This window comes from Girardinichthys multiradiatus, chromosome 21, assembly GCF_021462225.1.
Source record: "Girardinichthys multiradiatus isolate DD_20200921_A chromosome 21, DD_fGirMul_XY1, whole genome shotgun sequence".
Lineage (NCBI taxonomy): Eukaryota > Metazoa > Chordata > Actinopteri > Cyprinodontiformes > Goodeidae > Girardinichthys > Girardinichthys multiradiatus.
The window spans coordinates 28,277,589-28,302,624 of NC_061813.1; the positions used below are offsets into that span (position 1 = coordinate 28,277,589).

Genomic DNA, 25,036 nt, shown 5'->3' on the forward strand with positions numbered 1-25,036 from the left:
AAGCTAATTTATTTTTAATTTAACCCGGTTTCTATTTATCTGGTCATTTTAGTTTTATTGCACTTTTAGTTTAGCTTTAGATTGCTTTTAAATAATTGTAATTATTGTGCTTACTAAATTTGTTATGTAGCTGATAGTGAATATTTACCAGTTGCTTGACTTAAATGGAAATTTTAGTTACATTTTTTTACTTATATATCTTTTGTATCTTTCTTTTATTATTCATGACATTAGTTTCAAAACATATTTCAGGATCTATCAGTAATTCCTAAAACTTCATCATAACAAATCATAACATCAGCAAAAAGGTTATATATTTCAGCATTTCAAGTCCAAATATGGAACTCATATACAGTCACTCCAAAAGACAGAAGTATGTTTCAAGGATTTATTTAAGTTTGATGATTATAGTTTACATCTAATTAAATCCCAAATTGTGTTTATTAGTATTAGAAAATTGCATAAGACCAATAAAGATGGATATTAATCCAGAAATAGCAACTTACTGAAAAATATTTCCATGTACTGTACGGTATTTGCATTCAATAATTGGTTGGGGCCCTTTTGCATGAACTACTGCATTAATGTTTCAATGCATGGAGGTGATCAGTCTGTGGGTCTGCTGAGGTTTTAAGGAAACACTTTAATAGCAATGTCTAACTTGTTAGGCCCAGAGAAGCCCACTTACCTCATTTGATCAACTTGTACATGTACATCTAGGTATATGAGAATTTACTGCCACTCAAGGAAGTGGTTATCTCTATTTCCACCTCATATTTTCCTTCCACCAAACTTTCCATTAACCAGGATAAAGCAAACTGTAAAGAACCAGCTACTTTATCAGTAATCTGATTTTATATGTTGTATCAAATATTTTTATATGTAGTCTTATGTGATTTTCTTACTTTCTGAGTTTCTCAGGAATTTGTGGTTTTCATTATGTCAAAACTGACAAAATTAACAGAAATATACACTTGAAATGCATCACTCTGTGTGCAATGAATCTATACGTGATAATGAAATAACTAGTGTCTACCTGAAGTAAATTACTGGCATAAATGAACTTTTCAATGTTATTCAGATTTATTGCACCTGTATGTCATTGTCAACATTGTGTAATTTCAAACCAAAATCCGCTCCATCAACGACACATTTCTGTACATTTCTTATTTCCCACCATGCTTAGTTTATTTTACCTAATGCTAATCAGTTTGTATTGCCCTCCTTGTGTATGAAAAGTGCTCCATTATTATTAGATATACAACGACGGCCATAGCTGTGCAGTTCAGACAGATAACACATGGGGTAGAAAGTAGAGAAGTCCCACTGGACATATTTTGTCCATTAGGCCTGAGGGATTACGTAACTTTTCCTCATGAAGGATCTTCAGACTTCATCCCACCTCCTGCGTCAATGTACAAACTGCAAAATATTTGTGTTTGCACGCTGAGATTTTCCCTGAAGTTTTGCAAAGAGACTAAATGTTGTTTTTTTTTTATGCGTCTGGAGATTTAGCGCCACAGTCTGACGACGGAACAGGGCAGGGAAGATCCCAGGTACAAGTGTCATTTGGGAGCGATCATGGAATAAGATAAAACTCAGATTCTTACCAAATTTTCTATCACAGAAGGCAGGTGAGAAGCAGAGGCAGACGGCCAGCGCAGCGATGAGGACCGGACACCACGGAGAATCCATAACCGCTCGCGTTTTCAACACTAATCCATTCCGCACACCTTCGCTAGAACTGCATGTTTTCAGCCTCAGCCTCGGGGAGATCGGCTGCTCAGGTCAGGAGATTAAAGTGATGGAAGAGGGAAGAACCGAGAGAGAGAGGTGGTACAATTCGCTCAGGCACCACAGAGCCCAGGCGTCGTTTCAGCACCACGAACAGCGACCAGCTTGACGGAAGAGCCCCTCCTAAAGTCCTGACGTCAAGCAGCACACATGGTGAGGAGACGAGACGGATGGCAGGGGGAACTATAAATGCAACACCGAAACCGCGTGAAGGCAGAGAAAGGCATTGTATACCATCTTAAAGGGCTTAAAGACACACTGATCTAAAATTATTAGCTCACCTGCCTTCACACGTATGAATTTTAAGCAATCCTCTGGGGTTAATAAAATCTTAGCCCACCTTTTGCCGCTATAACGGCTTTAACTCTTCTAGAAAGGCCTTCCACAAGGTTTAAAAGAGAGTTTTTGGCCATTCTTCCAAAAATGCATTTGTAAGGTCAGACACTGATGTAGGAAGAAAAGAACGGCTCACATTCTCCGCTCTAAAGTTTCCAAAAATGTGTTCTATCAGGTCCAGGTCAGGACTTCGTTCGTTCACACCAAACTCCCATTCATGTCTTGCTTTTTGCACTGGTGCACAGTCATCTCCAAAGTGAGCATGTCATTGTCCAAAATGTAACATTAAGAGTTCCGTTCACAGAAACTAAGAGGCTGGGCCCAGCTCATTTAAAAACAGTCCCACACCATAATTTCATGTCATTCAATGAATCACAGGACAGGAACACATCATTCATCACTCCAGAGTCCAGTAATGGCAGGTTTTACACTGACGGTTCAGACGCTTTGCATTAGGCTACACTTGGTGATGTAAGGCTTGGATGCAGCTGCTCAGCCATGGAAACCCTTTCAATGAAGATCTCTATGCAAGGTTCTTGAGCTAATCTCAGGGCCAGATGAAGTTATTAGATCTGTAGCTACTGGATCTGTGAAAAGGTTTATAGAAGCAGTTTGTATGCTGAGGTGATAGATTGTACACACCTATGGCTTTGGAAGTGATTGGAACACCTACATTTACTAATTAGGAGAGGTGACCCAATACTTTTAGTAATACAGCATGTTTAGATACTATTCGCAAATAGAAACAACAAATTACATAAAAATATACGAAGATCATAATAAACAACTTTTTTCATTGATTGCTTGATACATGACGAACACTATGGATGGATGGATTCTTTCAATTTGGCCCACAGAGTTTTAACCCTGATGGGCTGTTAAATTTTATTTCTACACACCCTTTATGTATTTTGGGGGAATTTTCTTTTTTTTCTTCTTCTTCTGTAAATCTTTCATACATACTTTCATACATACTTTCCAAAACTTAGATTTAATGTCTCTGCATGGAAAACTGTAAACAGAGGTTGCTAAAAAACACTGAGGTGATATATTATCAGTTTGACCTGTTAATACTTTGTGAAGTGATGTAAACACTTAAAGGAGAAATAAACAACAAGCAGAAGTTCAATGACCTGTTTGTTTTATTGCTAATCAAAGACCGGGCTGACAAACCAACAGATATATAAAGACAAATACAGATACGTAAAAAGTATGTTTTAAATATGAAGATATAAATGACAGCAGTGGAAGGTGTAAAGGAAAAAATACAGACAACATTTTGAAGTTCATTTGCAAACATTATAAATGTAAAATGAGAGATTTTTTATGCAAGTTCTCCACATTTTGATAGAGTATAAATCTGAAGTGTAAGTGTGAGAAAAAACATCACCCAAACTCATCGTTCTTTTTTAATTAATGGAAGATTAGAAATGCAGAAGCTCATTCAAAGTCTTCACCGAAGAATCATACATAACCCTGTGGGAATAAAAGATAAAACGTTATGGTCCATAAACTGTAAAATATCAGAACAGGAATCCAAGAGTTTCATTTTTTTTCCAGACAAACGTCTAGTCACATCTGTCCTTTTTTAGCCCATTTTTAGGCGAGAATAAATGGAAAAGTTCACTATTAGTTTATGACAGAAACTTCTACAGTGGTGGAGCTTTGAGAATGGAACCTGCAAGAACCACTGGATGGATGGACAGAATACAGCACCTCGCAAAAGTATTAACACCCCTTCCACTTTTTTAAACTGTGTCACGTTGCAACCAAACACCTCAATGTATTTCTTTTGGGGTTTTCTTAAGAAAGACCAACATAAAGTAATGCATAACTGTGAGGTGGAAGGACCACAATATATTGTTTTCAAACCATTTTACAAGAAACATTTTGTCCATTAATTTTTGCTAAATCAGTCAGATTGGATGGAGAGCAACTGTTAATTATCCAGTCTTGTCAGATTCTCAATTGTATCTGCGTCTGGACTTTGACTGGGCCATTTTAACACACGATACGCTTTGATCTAAACGTTGTACATTAAATGTGTGTTTAGATTTGTAATCGTAGATGCAGCCACCTCCCCATGAACACTGGCCAGATTCCTTGTTCCTGCTAAAGAAAGGCATCCCCACAACATGATGCTGCCACCACCATGTTTCATTGTGGAGATGGTATGTTCAGGGTGACACAAATTTAGTTTTATGCCACACGCATGTCGTCCAGAAAGCTTAATTTTGGTCTGTATTCTTCCAGATGTTTGGACTGTCCCACATCTGGCTCTTGGTATGCTGCAAAGTGAACCTCTAATGGGTTGCTTCTTGCATAAAAGCAAGATTTGTGCAAACTAATAGGTTCTCACACCTGAGCTGTCAAATTCTGCAGCCCATCCACAGTTACATTATGCCTCTTTGCTGCTACTTTGATTGATGTTGTCCTTGGCCAGCCGGTCGATTTAGGTGGGCGGCCGTGTCTTCGTAGGTCTGCAGTTGTGCCATACATGGCTCCACATTCGAAGCCTGGCATATTGCTTTATAACCTAACCCTGTTTTAAATTTCTCTACAATTTTACCCCTGACTCTGGTGTGTTCCTCTTTCTTCATGATGCTGGTTGTTTACTAATGCTCTCCAACCCTGAGGCTGTCAAAGAACAGCTGGATTAATATACAGATATTACATTACACACAGGTTGGTTCTGTTTACTAACTGTCCCAACCTGGATCATATTTAAATCCCATTCCAGACTTTCCCAGACAAGTGTGGGAACCCTGCAGAATAAACAGAAAACAAACACCTCACTGTAACTCACCTCTGGATTTCGCTGCTGTCCACAGAACAGACTGCATGGTTGTCAAGATGCTGCTGGACAGAAACCGCAGCGCTCTTTATGCCCCCTTTGGAATGCCCCGCTAATGAACAACACATCAGATTGATTTTCAACAAACAGTCACTGCAAATGTTGACATGAAAGTTCTAGGTATGAAAACATACTTTGTTTAATGACCGCCAAGACGTGCAGAACTGCCGCCAGCTCGGTGAGACTGCTGAGGGCGTCCGAGTCCAAAGATGAAGAGACCTCTGCCAAAAATGACCTAAAGGAAGGATTCATAAACGAAACTTTACAAAATATCCTAGAGATTTCAATAAATCAACAGAACTTGGGATGAATTATATAAAAAAATGGCATTCAGTGTATATACCTTGTGATAAAGGGTGATTTGAGGATGACAGATAGCAGTACGTTGGACAAGGGAGGCATTTCATCAACTGACTGAGGGATTAAAACCTCTTCAGGAAGGGTAAGCTTAAAAAAAATACACAAATACATATGATGCACTAAATTACCCTATGTCAGTAAGGCTAAATAGACAAAAAGCTAAACCAGGCAAGTAACTAAACAGATATACAGTCTTTCCATTGGCTGTTTTGTGTTTCATCTCTTACCTTCTGAAGCAAATGTCTCTTCTCCACAATGATGGCGGCAAACACGGTGGAGTATACCCCGCTAAGAAGTGCTGCTTCCCAGGTTTGAGCCACCTGGAGGAAGTCCGTCAGACCGGGAATGGCTGACTGACACAGCTGAATCGAACCAGAGAGAGTTTCATGATCTACTGATGTAAATACTGACAGCATCATATTGCACACGAAAACTCTGGTTGCTTTGCTACTTTATACAGAGGCTTGCAAAAGTATTTATGCCAGATGACCTGATTGACATTTTATTACATTACAATGACCAACTTGGATGGACTTTATGTCATCAACACAAATTAGTTCATAATTACAAAGTAGAAGGAACATTTAAAACATTTTTTACAAATAAAAATCTAAATACGTATTCCGACCTTTCTACTTCGATACCCATACATTAAATCAAGTGAAGCTAATTGCTTTTAGAAGTCCTCTAACTAGTAAATAGAGTCCACCTGTGTGTAATTTAAACTCTGTGTAAATCCTGTTGTTCTATGAAGGCCTCAGAGGTTTGTTGGAGAACATTAGTGAACAAACAGCATCATAAAGACCAAGTAGCACATCTGATAGGTCAGGGAGAGAGATGCAGAGTTTGGTTATAAAACAACATCTCACAGCACTGTTCAATCAGTCATCTAAAATTGATTATTGCATTAATCACAGAAGCAACCAAGGGGCCAATGCTTACTCTGAAATCAAGCCTTTAGAGTAAAGTAACAAGAACAAACTCTTTGTAGAAATAAACCTATTAGAAGTGCAGCTAGAGTTTGCCTATGTGGGGGACACAGCAAGCATTTGCAGTGTGAAAACCATCACTGCACACAACCCTGGCATGGTGGTGGCAGCATCAGGATGAGGGATCCTTTACTTTCACAGGGGCAAGGAAGCTGGGTAGAGTTGATGAGAAGATGGATGGAGCTAAATACAGGACAATCTTGGTAGAAAACCTGCAGAGGTTTGTATTCCAGCACCACAACAGAACTTAACATACAGACAGATCTACAATACTGTAGATGAATGGCCCAGTCAAAGTCCAGACCAAAATCTGATTGAGAATCCGTGAAAAGAATTGAATGCTGACATGCATAGACAATCTTCATCCAATCTGACTGATTTTTACTCAAGGTCAGTTAAGAATGTGAATAACATTCAGTGTCTAGATGTAAAAAGCTATAAGAAACCAACCCTAGCTTTTCAGACTTTTGATTGTAAAAAAACAAAACCTTTACGTTTTCTGTGAATACCTTTTACAAGCCACTGAATCAGTTATCAGGTCAAACAATGAAGGAGTAATGATGGATAAATTGAAAACAGACAATTTTGAACAAAAAAAAAAAATCCCTACAAGTTGTCCCTCTTCTGGTTCTTTCCTCAGGCAGCGTGCCAACAGCTCTATGATCTTCTGGAAGATGTTGGCCACCACACCCAAAATCACCAAGGTGGATTCTCCATGAATCTCCTGATCCTGGTTGTTATCATCAGGCACAACGCTGTTCGCCACCTCCTTTAAAATTGGTAGCACTGCTGGGATACACAGGTAGCCTGCCTCTGAAAACACAAACCCTGCTGTTACGTCACTGAATGATATTTAGGTCGTAAGAGAAGAAGAGCTAAACCTCAGTGAAATAACCTGCTTCGTGTCCGTTTTAGCAGACTTTAGCGATCTCTCCTTTAAATATCAGCTGACATCCTCACCTGAGAGGAGGACGAGTGAGCACAGGTGGAGGATTTGGCCTTTGAACGTCTCGTCCCCCAAACCCACGAGAAAAACATCACGGCATACCATCAGGAAGCTCTGGAGAGATGCATCAAAGAAACATGTGCAGCTGCTTTAAAGATCTGAAGAAACACTGAGAATAACAGAAGAAATAGGAAAATACCTCATTTGAGTAGTGTGAGCAGGAGGAGGCATGCAGACAAACAGAGTGTGTGGACCGGAGCAGAAGAATCAATGAGGATTCTAAATTTACTGAGCAGCCCTGCGAGTCCCAGATGGAGGGGGAAAATAAGCTCCACAGACCCAAACATCCTGGATAACAAGATGCCTGCAGGATTCATTGTGATCCAGGGTATGTGCTGGTGTGAAAGTGAGTGAAATAAGAATCTAAGGTGGCAGTTTTTGAACATGGAGATATGATTTAATCTGCCAACCGAGGAAGAGTTGCCAGGGATTTAACCCATTTTTCATGTCCAAATTCCATACTTTTCAAAACTAAAATTCCCAGAGTTCTCAACACATTTTTGACCCAGTCTAAAAGTATACATACAAAAGTTCAGGATGGATGGATCAACGCTTGGATGGAGAACTGACAATGAGTGGGTGAATGAATTAATGACAAGACTGATGATGGACAGATGAACGAGGAGCTAATCGAACGGACAGACAGACGGATTTGATGGACAAACAGATTACCGAGTGGATAGTTAGACCATGGCGAAAGGAAAAAAAAATCTGAAAATACACATTTTTTCTCATACTTTTCCAGACTGCATAGGAACCCTGTGTAATGCTAGGTTAGCAGAAGTGATCACAGAAATACACTTCACACTCCGTCATGACACACACTCATTTCCTATTTTGCGCTTCCAGGAGAAAAACAATAAAATCTATATTGTTTGATGTTGGCACAACCATCAGAGTGCTTCAAAATCTCATCCACCAACAACTAATAGGCATTACTTTAGAAATAACAGGCCTATTTGTCTGAGAATATGAGAACATTTTATTTAGTCATCAGTCATACAAGCACAAATTCAGTTTTTGAAATGAAAAAGGGAGAAAATCGTATTACCTCATAGATAAAATATTTAATATCTGCTTAATAAGCATCATTCTGGTTTCAATAATTCTTAAGGTCAGCTAGGCTTTAATGCCTACTGAGTCCTAATGAAAACTGAATCTCACATAAACTGCAATTCTGGAGCTGTACATTTAAAAAACGGTAACAGCGAAGTTCACCTCTGTTATCTGTGTGGCGAGCTGCTGCGACTTCCCTGAATCCCCGCCGTCATCGCTCCTACGTTTAGTCAGAAAGGGCAGAACCCTGTCTGCGACCCACGCTGCCACATGTTCCAGGGAGAGCAGGTAGAACCGACCTTCTGTCGACTGGCAAACAGAGAAAACACTTCAGTTATATTTTAACTTTTCATGAAGCTGAAGACAGAAGGAGCAGGCCCCTCGCCAGAAATAAACTGGCTTGAAAAAAATGAAATAAATAAAAATCAGTCATCTGGAGAAATGTCTGGAAACTGTTCAGAGGAACAGCTCAGGCGAGGAAATTATCTACAGTTCCACCATGAGCTTGACTTTCATATTTATTTTGGGCTTTTAATGAGTTTCTTAGTGAGTGGAAAAATTATATAACAAAACAACTTCAACTCAGATGGCAGTTTGGCCAAGGTTTAAGGAAATCAAACATATAAGAAGAATACTAGATTTAATCAAGTTGGAAAAGTATTTTAGAGCCATTTCCATAAAACTGCAGATCCAGAAATCATCAGTTCAAACAGCTGCTCACATGTGTAAATTAGTTACTTAGATGTGGCACCACTTTGCTGAGGTCTGGAAGAAGACTCAAACTACCACAGTCAGGTGAAAGAAAGCTGGTTAAGATGTTAAGGAACAACCCAGGAACCACCAAGGCTCAAGCTTGCCTCCAACTGGAAACTGCTAGAAAACCATGGGGCCTTTAACCAAGAAAGAAGTCTCTGTGGACATGTCCTCAAATGGACAGGCCAGATTCCTTGTGAAGGAAATATAATGGCCATGGAGCTGGTTGACCAAAGTAACAAGAAGTATATTTGGACCTAAAAAAACACTTTACTTACTGTCGTGCATGGCGGTGGCAGCATCATGCTGTGGGGCTGTGTTGTACCCAGTTGTACTGGTGCAAAGCACAAAGTGGTTGGACTACATCCAAATACTTTAACTTGGCTTTAAATCAGACAACAGGACACATCGGAACTGGCTTGGATTGGATAAAGTAGGCTGACTATAAGCTTCTGGAAAAGCATTGCTAAAGACCTCAACTTAACCCTAATATACAGGTCCTTCTCAAAATATTAGCATATTGTGATAAAGTTCATTATTTTCCATAAAGTACTGATGAAAATTTAACATTCATATATTTTAGATTCATTGCACACTAACTGAAATATTTCAGGTATTTTATTGTCTTAATACGGATGATTTTGGCATACAGCTCATGAAAACCCAAAATTCCTATCTCACAAAATTAGCATATCATTAAAAGGGTCTCTAAACGAGCTATGAACCTAATCATCTGAATCAACGAGTTAACTCTAAACACCTGCAAAAGATTCCTGAGGCCTTTAAAACTCCCAGCCTGGTTCATCACTCAAAACCCCAATCATGGGTAAGACTGCCGGACCTGACTGCTGTCCAGAAGGCCACTATTGACACCCTCAAGCAAGAGGGTAAGACACAGAAAGACATTTCTGAACGAATAGGCTGTTCCCAGAGTGCTGTATCAAGGCACCTCAGTGGGAAGTCTGTGGGAAGGAAAAAGTGTGGCAGAAAACGCTGCACAACGAGAAGAGGTGACCAGACCCTGAGGAAGATTGTGGAGAAGGGCCGATTCCAGACCTTGGGGGACCTGCGGAAGCAGTGGACTGAATCTGGAGTAGAAACATCCAGAGCCACCGTGCACAGGCGTGTGCAGGAAATGGGCTACAGGTGCCACATTCCCCAGACCTGGGCTACAGAGAAGCAGCACTGGACTGTTGCTCAGTGGTCCAAAGTACTTTTTTCGGATGAAAGCAAATTCTGCATGTCATTCGGAAATCAAGGTGCCAGAGTCTGGAGGAAGACTGGGGAGAAGGAAATGCCAAAATGCCAGAAGTCCAGTGTCAAGTACCCACAGTCAGTGATGGTCTGGGGTGCCGTGTCAGCTGCTGGTGTTGGTCCACTGTGTTTTATCAAGGGCAGGGTCAATGCAGCTAGCTATCAGGAGATTTTGGAGCACTTCATGCTTCCATCTGCTGAAAAGCTTTATGGAGATGAAGATTTCATTTTTCAGCACGACCTGGCGCCTGCTCACAGTGCCAAAACCACTGGTAAATGGTTTACTGACCATGGTATCACTGTGCTCAATTGGCCTGCCAACTCTCCTGACCTGAACCCCATAGAGAATCTGTGGGATATTGTGAAGAGAACGTTGAGAGACTCAAGACCCAACACTCTGGATGAGCTAAAGGCCGCTATCGAAGCATCCTGGGCCTCCATAAGACCTCAGCAGTGCCACAGGCTGATTGCCTCCATGCCACGCCGCATTGAAGCAGTCATTTCTGCCAAAGGATTCCCGACCAAGTATTGAGTGCATAACTGTACATGATTATTTGAAGGTTGACTTTTCTTTTATTGGTTGGATGAAATATGCTAATTTTGTGAGATAGGAATTTTGGGTTTTCATGAGCTGTATGCCAAAATCATCCGTATTAAGACAATAAAAGACCTGAAATATTTCAATTAGTGTGCAATGAATCTAAAATATATGAATGTTAAATTTTCATCATTACATTATGGAAAATAATGAACTTTATCACAATATGCTAATATTTTGAGAAGGACCTGTAAATGTATAAAGTATGCCTGAAATTCAGCTGTGTTCCAGAAAATGAACCATTTTCTATTAACTGCACTAATTCTGGTGTGTAGAATGATCAAAATATTCAGCCCCAATTATGCCAGAAGCCTGTTGGTGTCTACAAAAAGTTTAAGGTCAAGGTGCTACTTGCTAAGGGACACTGAACCAAAACTGATAGGGAGTGTATGTATATATTTGAGCTTGTGAGCATAATCTTGACTTTGTGTGGATTAGAGAAATTCCAGAATATATTCCAAGCTGTTCACCAATGTGCTGCTTTTAATTAGCATTGCAACCTGAAAAAGAAGGATTCAAATTAATCATTTAGGAGTCAAAATGATGTAACATTCATGCCCATGACGTCTGTGTCTCAGCAGACCTATTACTTACTAATCAGCAACTGATCTTTTCAGTTGATTAAATCCATAAATCATTTCTCATCTCCCAATGATTTGTCCAACAATAAGTCTTAGACTCAAACTGCAGATTCCTTCCTTTTCAGAAGAAGAAACTTCAAAATTCACAGGTTTTTTTCTGTTTTATCTATTCATAATATTTCTTATTTGTCTTTGTTTCAGCAAAGTATCAAATCCCTAACTATTAAAAAGAGAACTCATTTAAAACAACACTGGCTTACTGGATAAAGCCATGTGAGGAGGTGGAAAACAGTTGAGAGAGAGACTCACGTTATGTTGGAGATGTGCACCGAGGCGACCGTGGTACATCAAGGCTTTCAGCGCCGTCTCCACTTTGGGACTGTTTGGGTCTTCTGTGGAGGAGCTGAGGTGAGTGTAGAGCACCGACTGTCAAGACAATACAGAGAGCACGTTTCTTGCAGAGGAAGCCTTCAAAACACCCTCTAATAACCGTATGCATAAACGCAAATGCATTTCAACCTTTATGTTTAACAGCTGTATGAATAACTATCAGGTATATATACCTTCCAGTTCCCTAAAAGTGTATGGAGCTGCTTCAGAGGCCCCTCGCCGAGACCCAGGACTTTCTCCCGTGTGGAAGTGTGGCTGAAGAGGAACTCCAGATACGCCAGAGCCAGGTCTGGTTCGGCCTTCACCGTCTCCTGGATTTGCACCTTTCTGCTTTTAGAGGCCATGTCCTAAAGTTGGGAAGAGGTAACTTTTTACATGGCCCTTAAAACAAAATTCAATACTTTTATACGGAGGTGTCCAAACTTTTTCACGTGGGCCAAAACCGCAGCATCTAAAGAACTTGTGTGCCAAAAAATATATGTTCATAAAAAAACACTAAAACCACGAAATATATTACTGTTTTTCTTACACACTCAACAATAAACTAAGCATGCTATACTTTAATTAAACAAAACGTCCGATTTTTATTATCAATTTTGGATCGCAGTCATCATGACACTCCTGCTTTCGCACCATCTTCTGTGTTTTTAATAACATAATTGGCTTTAAAGCTTAAATCAAAGTTTTTATATTAGCCTGAATAGTAACTGAGTCTTATTATCTGTACGTTCAAAAATAATAACGCAGCACAATGCTGAAATATACTTCCAGTTTTTAGCAGGGAAAATACCAACTGCTTTTGTGGCATTTAGAGTAACTTAGATCACCTTTATTTTGAAATCTAAAATACTTTAACGAATCAAATAAGGAAGGGAACATCCAAGACTAAATGCAGAGTCTTTAAAAGAACAGTTTGTGAACTTTGGTACCTTTATTTAGTTTCTTTGGGAATCACTGGTCCAGTTCCACCTGAATTTGAAGTTATCTAGAAACCAAATAGTTCGTAAAATGGCTCCGTTTTGATTTTTAAATGTGCATTGAGTCAGTTAGTCAAAATGTTAGAATCAAGGTGTGATTTAAAGAAATCAATTATTAAGAGACCTAAGTTAATAAATCAATGTGAAAGCAACTATATTTACTCATCATTATTAGAATTATCTTTTAGAAAATGGAAGAAGGAAAAAGGTCAAGAAAATCAAACATTTTCCCAAACTCAAGTTTCTTTTATCCAGATCTGGAGAATTATAAAAGCAAATTCCAGACAGCATAGGAACCCTTATTTTCTTATAGAGTGCGCAGTCTTTAAACATCCACATCAAAACCACGTGATGGGGCAACCACTGACCCCTTGCTTGGGAACGGACTTGCTGAGCCAGTCAGAGACCAGTTCAAGGATGTCATCCACCTGGCCCCAACTGCAGATGCAGTCCAGCAGCTGGCTGAACTGTGCTGGAGTGGCTCCAGAGTCCATCCTCCTCAGTCTGGACAGGACTCCACAGCTAGGATGTTTCAAAACAAGACAAAACAGGCAACCTTAACAGTTGTGTTTTAGAACAAAGATGCAATAAAGTGAAATCATAACGAGAGTGGCATTACAGCCCACCTAAAGGTTGGAACTGCAGCTGGGGGCATAAAAGAGGCCAGCTGTATGAGAGGCACAGTGGAGCGCTCGTCCTAGAAAAACAATAATAAAAGACATTTTGTCCTCCTACTTGTTTAGAGAAATGTTAAAATAATAATGAACTGAGGCTAATTTACTTCAAAAGCCTGGAAATACTTGGCCATAACATTTCCAAACTTGGCAACTGTGTACTTGTGCGCCTCTTCATTTTGTTTCAGCGCCTTCTCAACACTTCTCCACAGGATGACCACGACTTCCAGCAGACTGGACACAACAGCCCTGTCCTGTGCCAGCACCTCAGGCCCCCCCTGCTGAGAGCAACATATGCATCTTCATCGACACAGACTCACGCCATGCAAAACATCCTTTTTCACCATTATGTCACGGTACAGATGCAAATTTGAATACCTTTTAGTGCATCACTAATAACCTCCCACCTGAGCTGCAGACAGCTTATTAAACAGAATTTTATTTAAGGATATCAGAGTAGAGGGGGATGAAAACCATGAAACATTTTCTTCCCACTTGTGCACTACTTTGTGTTGGTCTATCACATATATTCCACTAAAATATAAAAACCTCATTGGATGTGAATACTTTTGCAAGACAACATTAACAATTAAAAACGAAATCTATACTTTAGCAGACTTAAATGTCCAAAAACGGAGACTTTTTTTAAGTCATGACAAAGAATCAATAAAAAAGGTTTCTGGGAGATATTTCTAACATTAGGAGGCTTTAAATAAGGAACCAGGAAAACCTACAGGAGTTTGTAGGGTGGAAGAGGTATACATTTAGACAGTGGGATTAGGTAATCAAGTCAGGAAAAGGAAATATTGTTCCATCATCTATTTCCTTTCCACATTATTATCCAAACCTGGAAAAAACACATATATTACTTTCTTTTTCAGAAGTTTCCCGGACTGAGTAGGTACCCTGGGTCATGATGAGGTTTGACAACAGCTCAGCATCACTGCTGTCGCTTTTTATGGATAAGGGTTTTGGCAGTCTGTCTGTATGCAAACATTGCAGCATATACCCAGCGAGCAGGAGACCAAAAGAGGAGTCAGGCCTCTGTTTTTACATCTAAAATCAGCTACAGAGCTCAAAAAACAGGTTCTACATGAGATAAAGACACTTCTGCAAAGATCTGGAGTAAAAATAAACACATTTTCCAGATTAAACCGAAATGCCCTCAAATTATCCTTCATATACCAAGAATCTACTAGTATTAGTTCTCCAGAATATGTAAAATGTTTCCCTCTTACTGTGCTGTTTTCCTTGTTGCTGTCGTTTATTTCCGTCACGTCAAAGTCAACCTGGATGCAGCTGTTCAGAATGCGACGAATAGCCAGCATTAGCTTTACTAGGACACAAAAACAGAATTATTCACAACTACAGCTGATCTTCGCCACATGAAAGCCAACTTTTGCCTCATCACTTCTGGCCCTTACTGATGTTAGTGGCGGCTGTGTGTTTGTGAGCAAACTGGTAGAACTTCCTGGCAGCCATGGGGTTCATCTGGATGAGGGTGATGCACCGGCAGCACCACTCCTTCTCCGGTTCGTTGACGGGGAAGAAGGACTTGAAGAGCAGGTCGACGATGCGCTTGGAGACCGAGAGGGAGTCGATGGCGAGGCGGGCTAGGAGGTGGTCCATGCTGCAGATATCCCAGAACTGGAGAGCGACAGAGAGAGAAGGGAACCGGGGAGAAAAGCCTCCACTTGGTCAATCCAGGGGACTCTGGCAGGTCTTTATTTGATTAAACTAAATATTACTTTGTGATAGAAAACATATTTGTACGTTTTGTGGAAGGATTTCTATTACTTTACCTTGCTCCTACAATAGCCATGAAACAACTCATAAAAATGTCCTTTTCCTTGGGATTTATCTAAGACAACTGTTTTTATTTATGTAAGCAACTTCTGTGCTGTCCTCCATAAAATGTCAGCAACAACAACAACAAAAAATACACTGAGTTTATTTAAAGTAACAATCTTTCCAGCCAGCCTGAAAGGCAGTGACAATTCATCTTTTATATAAGCTTCATTCTTCATTGTTTGGTTTTGTAATATCTTGACTAAAAGACACCCAGAAGCGAATAACTGCCCTTAACTTCCAGCTGACCAGTCGACAGATCCAGCCTCACTGAGGTGTTTGGTCCAATTAAAGCTCAAAATAAGCAAACAGATTGTGTTTTTTGGTCTTAGGTGCTTGAACCTAATATTCTGAATCTAATTTAGAAAATCATTTTTTTTTTATTTGACTAATAAGTTTATAAATTACAGCATATAATAAAAACTATTTTCAAAATGAAACGAAAGCTTATATAAAAAACCAAATTTTCTGTCTTATAGATGTAGCACTCCCCATAACAGGTAACACGTAATTTAAATAAACACTATTAATAATACATTAAGAAAATAAACAGAAGCATTAAGGTTTTTATTGATCTCCTGATACCTTGATCCTCTTATAATCTACTAAAGCCTTTACTTTTTGTCTCAATCCTCCAATGTTGAACATCAACTAACGGAAGGAAATCTGTATCCTGTTCTACATCCAACTAATAAAATGAAAGTTCCAAGGTAAAAAAAGGTACAAAGACTGAGTAGAAATAAGTCATTTAACAGGACAATCACATCTTTCTGGTTAGTAATTGACCTCTGCAGCTCTAAGGGCCTAAAGAGGTATTACAAAAACAAACAAAAAAGCCCAAAACATTCTTGTTTTAAAGGGTTGAACTAGGGGCAATAAAACTATTTTAAAATGTTTAAATCAAGGAATTGAAAACGACAAGATCAATATTAAAGCTATGTTTTAATATTCAATAAGGCTGACAATACAAGTGGCCTTTCAGGCAGTATCACACTTCTTCCATGGGGTTTACTGTGCTCCACTCCACTCAGCCTTCTGGCTTTTCCGACCCGGTATTGGCTTTTTTTGGTACCTGCTCTGCAGGTCCGATTGGGGCTGAGCAGATTGTTGTTCACTGACTGGCCACAGGCGTGTTTGGCCGTATGAGTCTGACTACAATATTCAACTGCAGCTCAATTGGGAGACAAGAAAATAAAAGGTGTTCGCCGAGGTAGCGACCACAATGACCAGATTAGGTCAAACCCGAAAGCCGTGCTGGTGGTTCGAAATCGTGGACGCCATTTATGGCACATCGTCCTGTGAGTTGTGGACGGGAGGGTGGTCTGGACTCTGCTGGAGGACATGACGTGCGACGGTAAGTTTTTATTTTCATTTGAACCACACATGACGCTGAAGGCTGGAGGTTTGGCTTCAAGCACGCAGAAAGGTCATCAAGTAGACCGAGGTAGAACCATGGTGGAGCCATGCGGTGCTGGAACCATTAATAGAAGAGACGCATGTTGTATGGAAAACATTTTTAAATCATTTTGATAAGATGGAGGACAGATTGCCATTTGTAAACTTATTATTTTATGCTTGACCTGCAACATTTTTGCACTCTTGGACAGTACAGCAAATGGGCTTTGTTCATCATTGTATTGTTATTTGACAAAGTATATTATACTTGTTTACTTGGGATCCACAATGTCCCATAATGCTTAGTTTATAGAAAGTTTTGAAGAAAAAAAAGTATTAGTTATTAAAAAGTATTATTTGAAATTATTCTTCCAGTTTACTTTGAAACAGATACAGCATCATTTTGAAACTTAATTGAGAGCATTTATAAGAAACTGTACGGTGATAAATATCAAAATCATTCAATACAGGATAAAAATGTTGTATTTTTTCAATAACATCCACGATGATATTTTAAAGGTATATGTTTGATTCTGGTGTTCAGCTATCAGCTTCCTTTGTTAGCTTTCACTCCTAACAGCTAAGAACACGTGCTTGCCTGCTAGGGAACATTTAACAGAAAGGTTGTTAGATTTCAATCCAGTAAAATAATAGTTCCCTAAAAATTATTTTACTAAACTGGATAAACACCATTAAGCCCCATTTCTCCAGAAAGATTTTGCTCTTTTCCAAAATATTTCCTTAAATATTTTACCATTCCTTTAATATTTCTTTGAATATTATTTGAATAAATAAAGGCAGCTAATGAGACCTGTTGAGAATTAGTCAGAGAAGTCCAGAAGGTTGGTTTTATTCAGCAGATCATTATTTAAAACATTATTTTATTGAAATAATATTTTATCTGATCTTGCATTGTGAGTGGTTGTCTAAATGTTTGCTGATTATTGCCTAAGTTAGTTCCAAGACTAACTTAACTTTATTTCCAGATTCTTCAAGATAATCCTTGGTTCTCAAACATAAACATTGTATGGTAATGTTGCATCACACTTTCGATCATGATTTCCAATCATCTTTGATCAACTTGTTTATATTGTACATAACTCATTATTCTTCCTTATTCTTTCATTCTGCTTGGTAGTTTATTGAAATATGTTTGACTTTGAGTTGACTTATTTTTGTTAATAAATTCTTGTATTTTAAGAAATTGTGTGAATTCATTCCATATGTGTGCAGAGTTTCTGCTGTTCAATAATGTCAGAGCTCGTCTCACACCTTTCTATTTTGTCCTAATGCCACCACCTTACTGGGCTGGTATTCACAGGACAATCCTTAACAGACCGAAACATTATTTGATAAAATATTAATATTAAATAATATTCTCAGATTCATAATCACAACAAAAGACGTGGAAATCTTCGCAAAGGTTGTTCAAATAAGAAAATGCAACTATTAATTTTCTCCAAACAAACCACACCTTGGCAGCACGAATTGCTTTAACCTTGATGAGCAGGTCGAGGAAAGCTGTGCGGACTTTCTCCGAGGTGTCGTGGAGGCTGTACTTGAGAGCTGGCAGCAGTTTTTCCAGCAGGGGATGGCTCAGTGGGTTGTCCAGGACAATATTCAGGCACTGCAGGACATTAAGGAAATTTAAATAATCTTCAAGCATCATAAAAACGACAAAAAGAAAACACAAAACAGTAGCATAGATGCATAGAGAAGAACAAATGTGATTTTTTGCTACAGTTATTAAAGATTTTAATTATTTAGATTATACCAGCTGATCCTGGGTAAGATCTCACTGTGACTAAATGTAAAGAGAGAAAATAAATGAATAAATAATGATTTTACACATACATTTCAAATAAATCTTAAATATTTTATCTCAATAAAACATAATGTCTTTTCTCAACACTAATGCGTTTTGTAAAAAATATACAGTTAACTTTGACAAAAAAAAAAAAAACTCAAAATTGGTCAGGACACTAAACTCATCTGTGCAAAAACCAAATTACAAAAATAGCTACATCAGCAAAAACAGAGATGTTCTAAGTTAAGCTTTGAACTCTGACCTCTAAGAATATCTGTATATGTGCATAAAAGATTAACAAAAAAGTCCTCAATGGTTGTAATTTCTGGGATTTTTCTGTCATATCAAATTATAATGACTTAAGATGAACTAAGGCCATGGACTCTACCTTAAAGACTGAGCAGCGAACATCAGGAGAGCTGCTGTCAGCGGCCAGCTCCATCACCAGCTTCTTCAGGAAATCTGTGATGATGGTTGGAGGGAGGAGCTCCCAGCACTTTGCCAAGATCTTACAGACCCCCAGGGTGGCGTTGGAGCGCACGGTGGGGTGAGGGTCATCAAGGAGCCCCTGAGGAGAGCAGATGTTTAGATACGAGTGTGAAAAACTGATCACCCTCGAATTATGACACATTTCCCATTTGAAGAAGTCATTTTCTTTGTCCATTTCAGTCAAATGATAAACTTTTCTGTTGTTTGCCAAATGAAATGTTTCTACTTTTGTCAAACTTTAAGTTAGAAATTCACAAAGATCATAAGCAGGAACAAAACAAAGGATGGATGGAGGAAAAAAATGGATTGATGTACGTTAGAGAGAATAGGATCGGGAATAAATACATATCCAGACCTGGAAAAATACCTAAATCCAATTACATACTTTTCTAGACTTATCCTGACAGTCAAGGAACCCTGACATTGAAAATAACTCCCACCATTGCTGTGTCCAGCTGCTTTTGAATGTTCATGTCCACATTTTTGGTGTTTAGATCTGGGTCATGGACTGGGAAGGCATCGGTGAAAAGCAAAGTGGCATTTGCGCGCACCTCAAAGTTAGGAACCTAAAGGTATCAAACAGGAAGTCATTAACACTGGAATAACGTGTAAACACAATGTGAAGGATTAGACCAACTAACTGTGTGTGCATACACTGAGAGATTTCCAGAGAATCGGCCGGTAGAGGTTATACAGCATCTTGTCCACGCTGTGGCATCCTTTCCTCGAGTGAAAATAGCTCACGATCTACATGAAACAAAGGAAAAAGGAAAGTCAACACATGCTGAGAGCAAAATAGGACAAATCTCTGGAATACAGCGCCTTGAAAAAGTATTCACACATGTAACAACCACAAACTTTGGCATGCTTTACTTGGATTTTATGCGATAAACCTTTAAAAAGAAGTGCATGATAGTGAAGTAGGAGATAAAGGATATGTGTTTTTACAAATAAAAATCTGAAAATCGTTGCGTACATCTGGATTTAATACTTGCTAGAAGAGTCTGCGCTGCTCTATCAGCTTTGCACATCCATAGCCTGAACCTTTTGCCTGCTCTTTGCAAAACATCTCAAGCTCAGGGAGGTTGGATGGAGAGCATCAGTGAACATCAACTTTCAAGTCTTGCCACAGATTCTCAACTGGATCAAGGTCTCGTATGAATATGCTTTGATCCAAACCACTCTCTGAGGGTCATCGTCTGGCAAGAAGGTTGGACCTCTGCCTCAGGCTCATGGCTTTTGCAGCTTATAACAAGATTTCTTACAGGATTGCCGGGAGAAAAGCATCCCCACAGCAGGATGCTCTCTCTATTGTGTTTCAAAGTGGAGATGGTGTGTTCAGGGTGTAGTTTTCCACCACTTGTGGCATTGTGCATGAAGGCCTGACTTCAGCAGGCCAATCGTTGCAGTGGATTTTAACTGGAGGTATCAAAGTAAAGGGGCCTAAGCGCAAATCTCACTTCTCGTATTTTTTGCATTTCTTTGTAAATCATATGTCGGCAGTTGTAACATTACAAAAAGTGAAAGAGATATGAGACAGAGTACCTGTCTAACTTTGCTGTGAACAGGTGATGTTCTTTGAAGAAAAATCGCATTCTGCATGAAATCCTGAATGCATGAGCTCTCAATCATCTCCAGAAACTCCCCACTAGCCTTCTTCCAGGCTCTGAAGTAGATCTCTGCAATATGAGTAGCCATGCTCCTGGAAAACAAAACAACCAAATATTTAAACTCTCTGATATAATGGCTGGAGTCACTGTGTATAAGGCGCACATCTTACTTGTGATAAAACTCCAGCTGGTTTTTAATGGTGCCATGGATAACCCAGATAAAATCGACATTCCAGCTGAAAAGGAACACCAGGAATCGCTTCCCCTGTGACAATAAACACACCGTCAGGCTGACAACTCAAGGACAAAGTCGCAACTGCGATGACAACCGACTCCACTTACATCATCGTTTTTAATGTGAGCAGGACGGTGAAAGCACTGAAGCAGTAAGTCGGTTATCTGCTTGTCTTCTGATGTGTAGTCCAGACTCGTAAGAACATCGTGGAGACTCCACACTCTCTGGATCTCAGGGCCCTGACAAAAACGTCAGAGATGAGAAAACGTTATTGATATATCCTATCAGGTATTCTTTAACTTCTTTAGAGGTTATGCTAGTGGCTCCTTCTCCTCCTGCCTGACGGCATCACTTCACTCTGACTCAGAAAACATCTCCCTCTCCTGCTGCTAAAAATACTGAGCAGTCTGGGAGAATACACCAACCGGTTTCTTTAGGATGAAGCACTTCTGGAGAGAGATTAGGAAAACGGTGCGACCAAACTTTTCCCTGTCCAGCAGTCCCATCTTCCACCAGGCTTCAAAGAGCGTCTGTAGGTGGAGCTGCAATGGCGCCTCTGACACTGGGAGTGACACCAAAACACCTGATGGAAAAAAAAAAAAAAAAAAACACAAACAGCTACAATCACAGAGATGCACATGAAGTTTAATCAGGGAACATTTCTGGTTCTGCTTCAAAGTTCTTATGCCATGTAAAAAGTCCATCCTTTCGAGGCTCAAAATTTAAGTTTTCATCACACATTTTAAAACGTCAAATATGAAAGATGACCGTGGTTTTCTACAGTAAGCAGGCTTTAAATATGGAACCTTTCAAACTAAGAAAATAAATATACAACAGACACGTTGAGTGAGTGATGGAGGGGAGGACACAAGGAAGGAAGGAAGGAAGCAAGGAAATACAAGGACACGCAAAAGGAAAAAAAACAATGGAAGAAATACAAGAAAGAAAGAGAAACGGGACACCAAAGAAATGAAGGAAAGGAAACAAGGGCAGAGTGAATGGAGAAAACAAGAAAAGAAAGAGGGGAGCGAAGGATACAAGTAAGGGAGAAAGGAAGAACACAAAGAAACAATGATAAAAGGAAGGACACATCAATTAGACAAGGGGATAAGGAATGAAGTATGGTTTAAATGTTTTTTGGAGTTCATTTAGTACATGATGAAATACAATTCTCTGTCATACTCCATTTTCTTACTCTCACACGGAAAAATCCCTTTTCATACTTTTCAAGAATTTTTCGGAGTGGAACCCTTGAAGGATTTAGAAAAACTCCGTTTTTTTTTTTTTTATCCCTAGAGTCTCACTATAAACATTTATTTATCAAAGATACGGATGAATTGTTGTCTAACGTTTAATATGCTCAGCTAAATAACTGATTAGTGTACAGTTATAAATGTGGCCACTAAGGCTCAGTGGGAAGAGCAGTCATCTTCCAATCCGCAAAAGTTGTGGGTTTGATTCCAGCTTCCTCCTGCCGCACTTAACCTCACGTTGCCTACCGAGCTGCGTACTGGTGCATGAATGTGTTTGTGTCTGAGTGAATGTGGCTCTTCGAGTGGTCAGACTGGGAATGCACCATAGAAGACTCAGTTCATTTAATCTATCAAATAAAAAAAGAAAAACAGCATTCATCTCACCGTGAAGTCTGTGGGCGATATCTAAAAGTGAGCTGTAGGTGTCCCCATCCTGTAAAACCTTTACAGACACAGCAGCCACCAGGGCCACAGCGTCCACCACCGCCATGACATGTTTCTGGATGTAAAAGGTTTTTATAGGAGTATCAGGCAGGAAATCACAGAACATCTACATTTTAATACAATCGGAAAACAACGTTATATTGAAGACACTCAAAGTGATTAATGTCCTCCAGTTGAACGGGAAGTGACTGGTAAACTCACAGGATCTGGAGCCGACTCCTGCTGCATCTGCCCCTCCTCCCAGTGGTCTGGAGGTAACTCCATCAGAATCTCCTGGAGGAGTGACTCCAGCTGCCTCCAGAGAGCTTCCCTCTGCTCTCTGGGCATCTCCTGCAGCACCTCCTCGACATCAAATGGCTCAGCTTTGTCCTTCTGCTCGGATAAAAAAAAAAAAAAACTACATCAGGGCTTTACATTTCCCTTCAGTTTTAGCCGACTCGTACAAACCCAAACCATTCTTTAATCCAGCTGAAACAGATCATCACAATTCATTTCTATTACCTAAGACCTAAAGTATATTTAGTCTTAAACCATTTAGACCAGTGGTTTCTAACACCAGTTACCGGTGGCGGGCTATCTACATGTTTTAAATCTCTCACTGATTTCACACACCTAAATAAAATTATGGTTTATTATTATTATTATTATTGCCCTGCAGAACTTGATAACATGGTGGGGAAATTATTCAAGCATTTGGATCGGCTGTGTTGGAGCAGAACCACATCCAAAACATCTAGGATGCATCAAAACACGTTGAAAATTATGAATTATTTCCCTTCCACTGTATGGTCTGTCACATGTGATCCCAATAAATACTCTGAGTGTAAAGTGACGACACGTCCAAACGTCTAGGAGGAATGAAGATGTTTTTAAAACGACGTACTGATGTCTAAAACGTTCGCTCCCTGGAATAAAGGATTTAAAACAGAGTTAGTTACTTACATGAAGTTGAATAAAGCGAAGAAAGTCCACGACCTTTTCCTTGCAGGCTGCCTCTAAAAACGCCTCTCGCTTGGACATTATTCCGGTATATCCAAGCGATACGAAGTGACCTGAAAATTTCATGTAAAATGAAAACATCCTGTTTTTGATAAGCAGGTGGAATAACTATCGAAACAAAACCAAAACAACTATGGCCGACTGTTAATCGTGGCATTTGCTAAATTTAATCATACTCTGGTTACTGCCGTACTAACAATTAAAGAAAGATTAAATCTGACGTGTAATGAGTTTAGTCGTTTTTTTTTTGTTGCTTTTTTTTACCTTTTCGTTTGTGTTTTTGCAGCCAGGAACAGGACGAAGATGACAGCCGACAATGATAGCATTTAACCCGCGCAAATTTGGATAGATTGTTTCCGTTGTGACGTCGAACGTTTGTTTATGACGTTGATACGTAGACGTTGTTAACCTTTTTCAACCGCTTGATGGCGACAGAGTACCACAAAATAATTCCCCCACAGCAGTCCAACTCTGTTGCATACTTTGGTCACATTTTAAAACAAAATAAAAATAATAGCTAAAATAAAATAGTAATGACTGTAAAATGATTAAATAATCCTAACTGTATCATATGGAGACCAGAGAAATCAATTGTTTGTAGAAAGAGCAAACCCCAAAAGTTGAGTTAGACCTAGGACCAACACACAAATAAAATTAGTGCCAAAAATGAACTTAAACTAAAAAAACATTAACATTGTTTACAGTTTAAACTTTTATGATGAATATAAAATTACCAAGAACTTGTGAATAAATAATCAACACACAACTAAACGTCTGCTCATTGCTGTTTCTGAGACGAGGTACATTATGAGACGATTCCTCACTGTAGGTTACTTCTTAGTTATTACCATTAAACTTTCTTCACAGCAATTATTGGCACAAAGGTTAAAGATGTGAAAATGTATTTAAATACATTTTTATTTTTTTTCAAAAGCATAATCTCACAATGAAATTTTTAGAAAAATCACACATTTAATTTGAATATATATATTATCATTAATTAAAAGTGTCGTAATAGTTTGTAATTTGGTATGCCAAACAACTCCTATAAATACATGTTAACTGAAAAGTCATCTTAATTTATAGTTTAGTTTTAAACAGATCATCCAGGAACTTTTAATATCAATCCTTGGCTTTCTGTTTTCTTGGGATGTAAATATGACACGACGCAGATGCCCATTTCTCTCAACCAGCATTCAACATAGGAAAAACAAAAAAACCTGCCCATAAAAGAAGGCAGATGAACGTTGATTTTCATAAATTAGGTATTCCAGGGCGTACAAGAAGATAGTCACATAAATTTGCCAATATCTTCCGTCAGAGCAATAACTGAA

At 39.1% G+C, this 25,036-nt stretch overlaps 2 protein-coding genes across 6 annotated transcripts in view; both read right to left on the bottom strand.

Annotated features, from left to right (window-relative positions):
* ptprn2 (protein tyrosine phosphatase receptor type N2) overlaps positions 1-1,925 on the bottom strand; it is a 184,982-nt gene extending 183,057 nt beyond the window's left edge. For 2 of the 3 annotated variants that reach the window (XM_047349431.1, XM_047349429.1), the window contains exon 1: positions 1,611-1,925. In XM_047349431.1, the coding sequence (XP_047205387.1) occupies positions 1,611-1,695 (85 nt within the window). In that variant the 5' untranslated portion in view covers positions 1,696-1,925. The remainder of the gene's footprint in view (positions 1-1,610) is intronic. The other variant, XM_047349430.1, reaches the window with a different exon arrangement.
* Positions 1,926-3,254: 1,329 nt separating this feature from the next.
* On the bottom strand, positions 3,255-24,055 carry ncapg2 (non-SMC condensin II complex, subunit G2). Of its 3 annotated transcripts, none has more exons than XM_047349003.1 (27): positions 23,967-24,055; positions 23,646-23,755; positions 22,905-23,075; positions 22,644-22,758; positions 21,432-21,589; positions 21,114-21,245; positions 20,942-21,036; positions 20,707-20,863; positions 19,816-19,908; positions 19,602-19,727; positions 19,061-19,240; positions 18,340-18,492; positions 15,047-15,269; positions 14,861-14,958; positions 13,730-13,900; positions 13,575-13,645; positions 13,317-13,470; positions 12,145-12,318; positions 11,891-12,007; positions 8,558-8,704; positions 7,294-7,393; positions 6,944-7,146; positions 5,572-5,706; positions 5,328-5,431; positions 5,119-5,219; positions 4,937-5,036; positions 3,255-3,606 (listed from the first exon to the last, which is right to left on the bottom strand). In XM_047349003.1, exons 2-27 carry the CDS (start codon positions 23,721-23,723, stop codon positions 3,555-3,557), a joined length of 3,408 nt encoding a protein of 1,135 aa, XP_047204959.1. In that variant the 5' UTR covers positions 23,724-23,755; positions 23,967-24,055; the 3' UTR covers positions 3,255-3,554. The 3 variants fall into 3 exon arrangements, with proteins under 3 accessions (XP_047204959.1, XP_047204958.1, XP_047204960.1); XM_047349002.1 differs by having other exon boundaries at positions 13,730-13,903; XM_047349004.1 differs by lacking the exons at positions 3,255-3,606; positions 4,937-5,036; positions 5,119-5,219; positions 5,328-5,431; positions 5,572-5,706 and having other exon boundaries at positions 7,014-7,146; positions 7,229-7,393; positions 13,730-13,903.
* Positions 24,056-25,036: the final 981 nt, after the last annotated feature.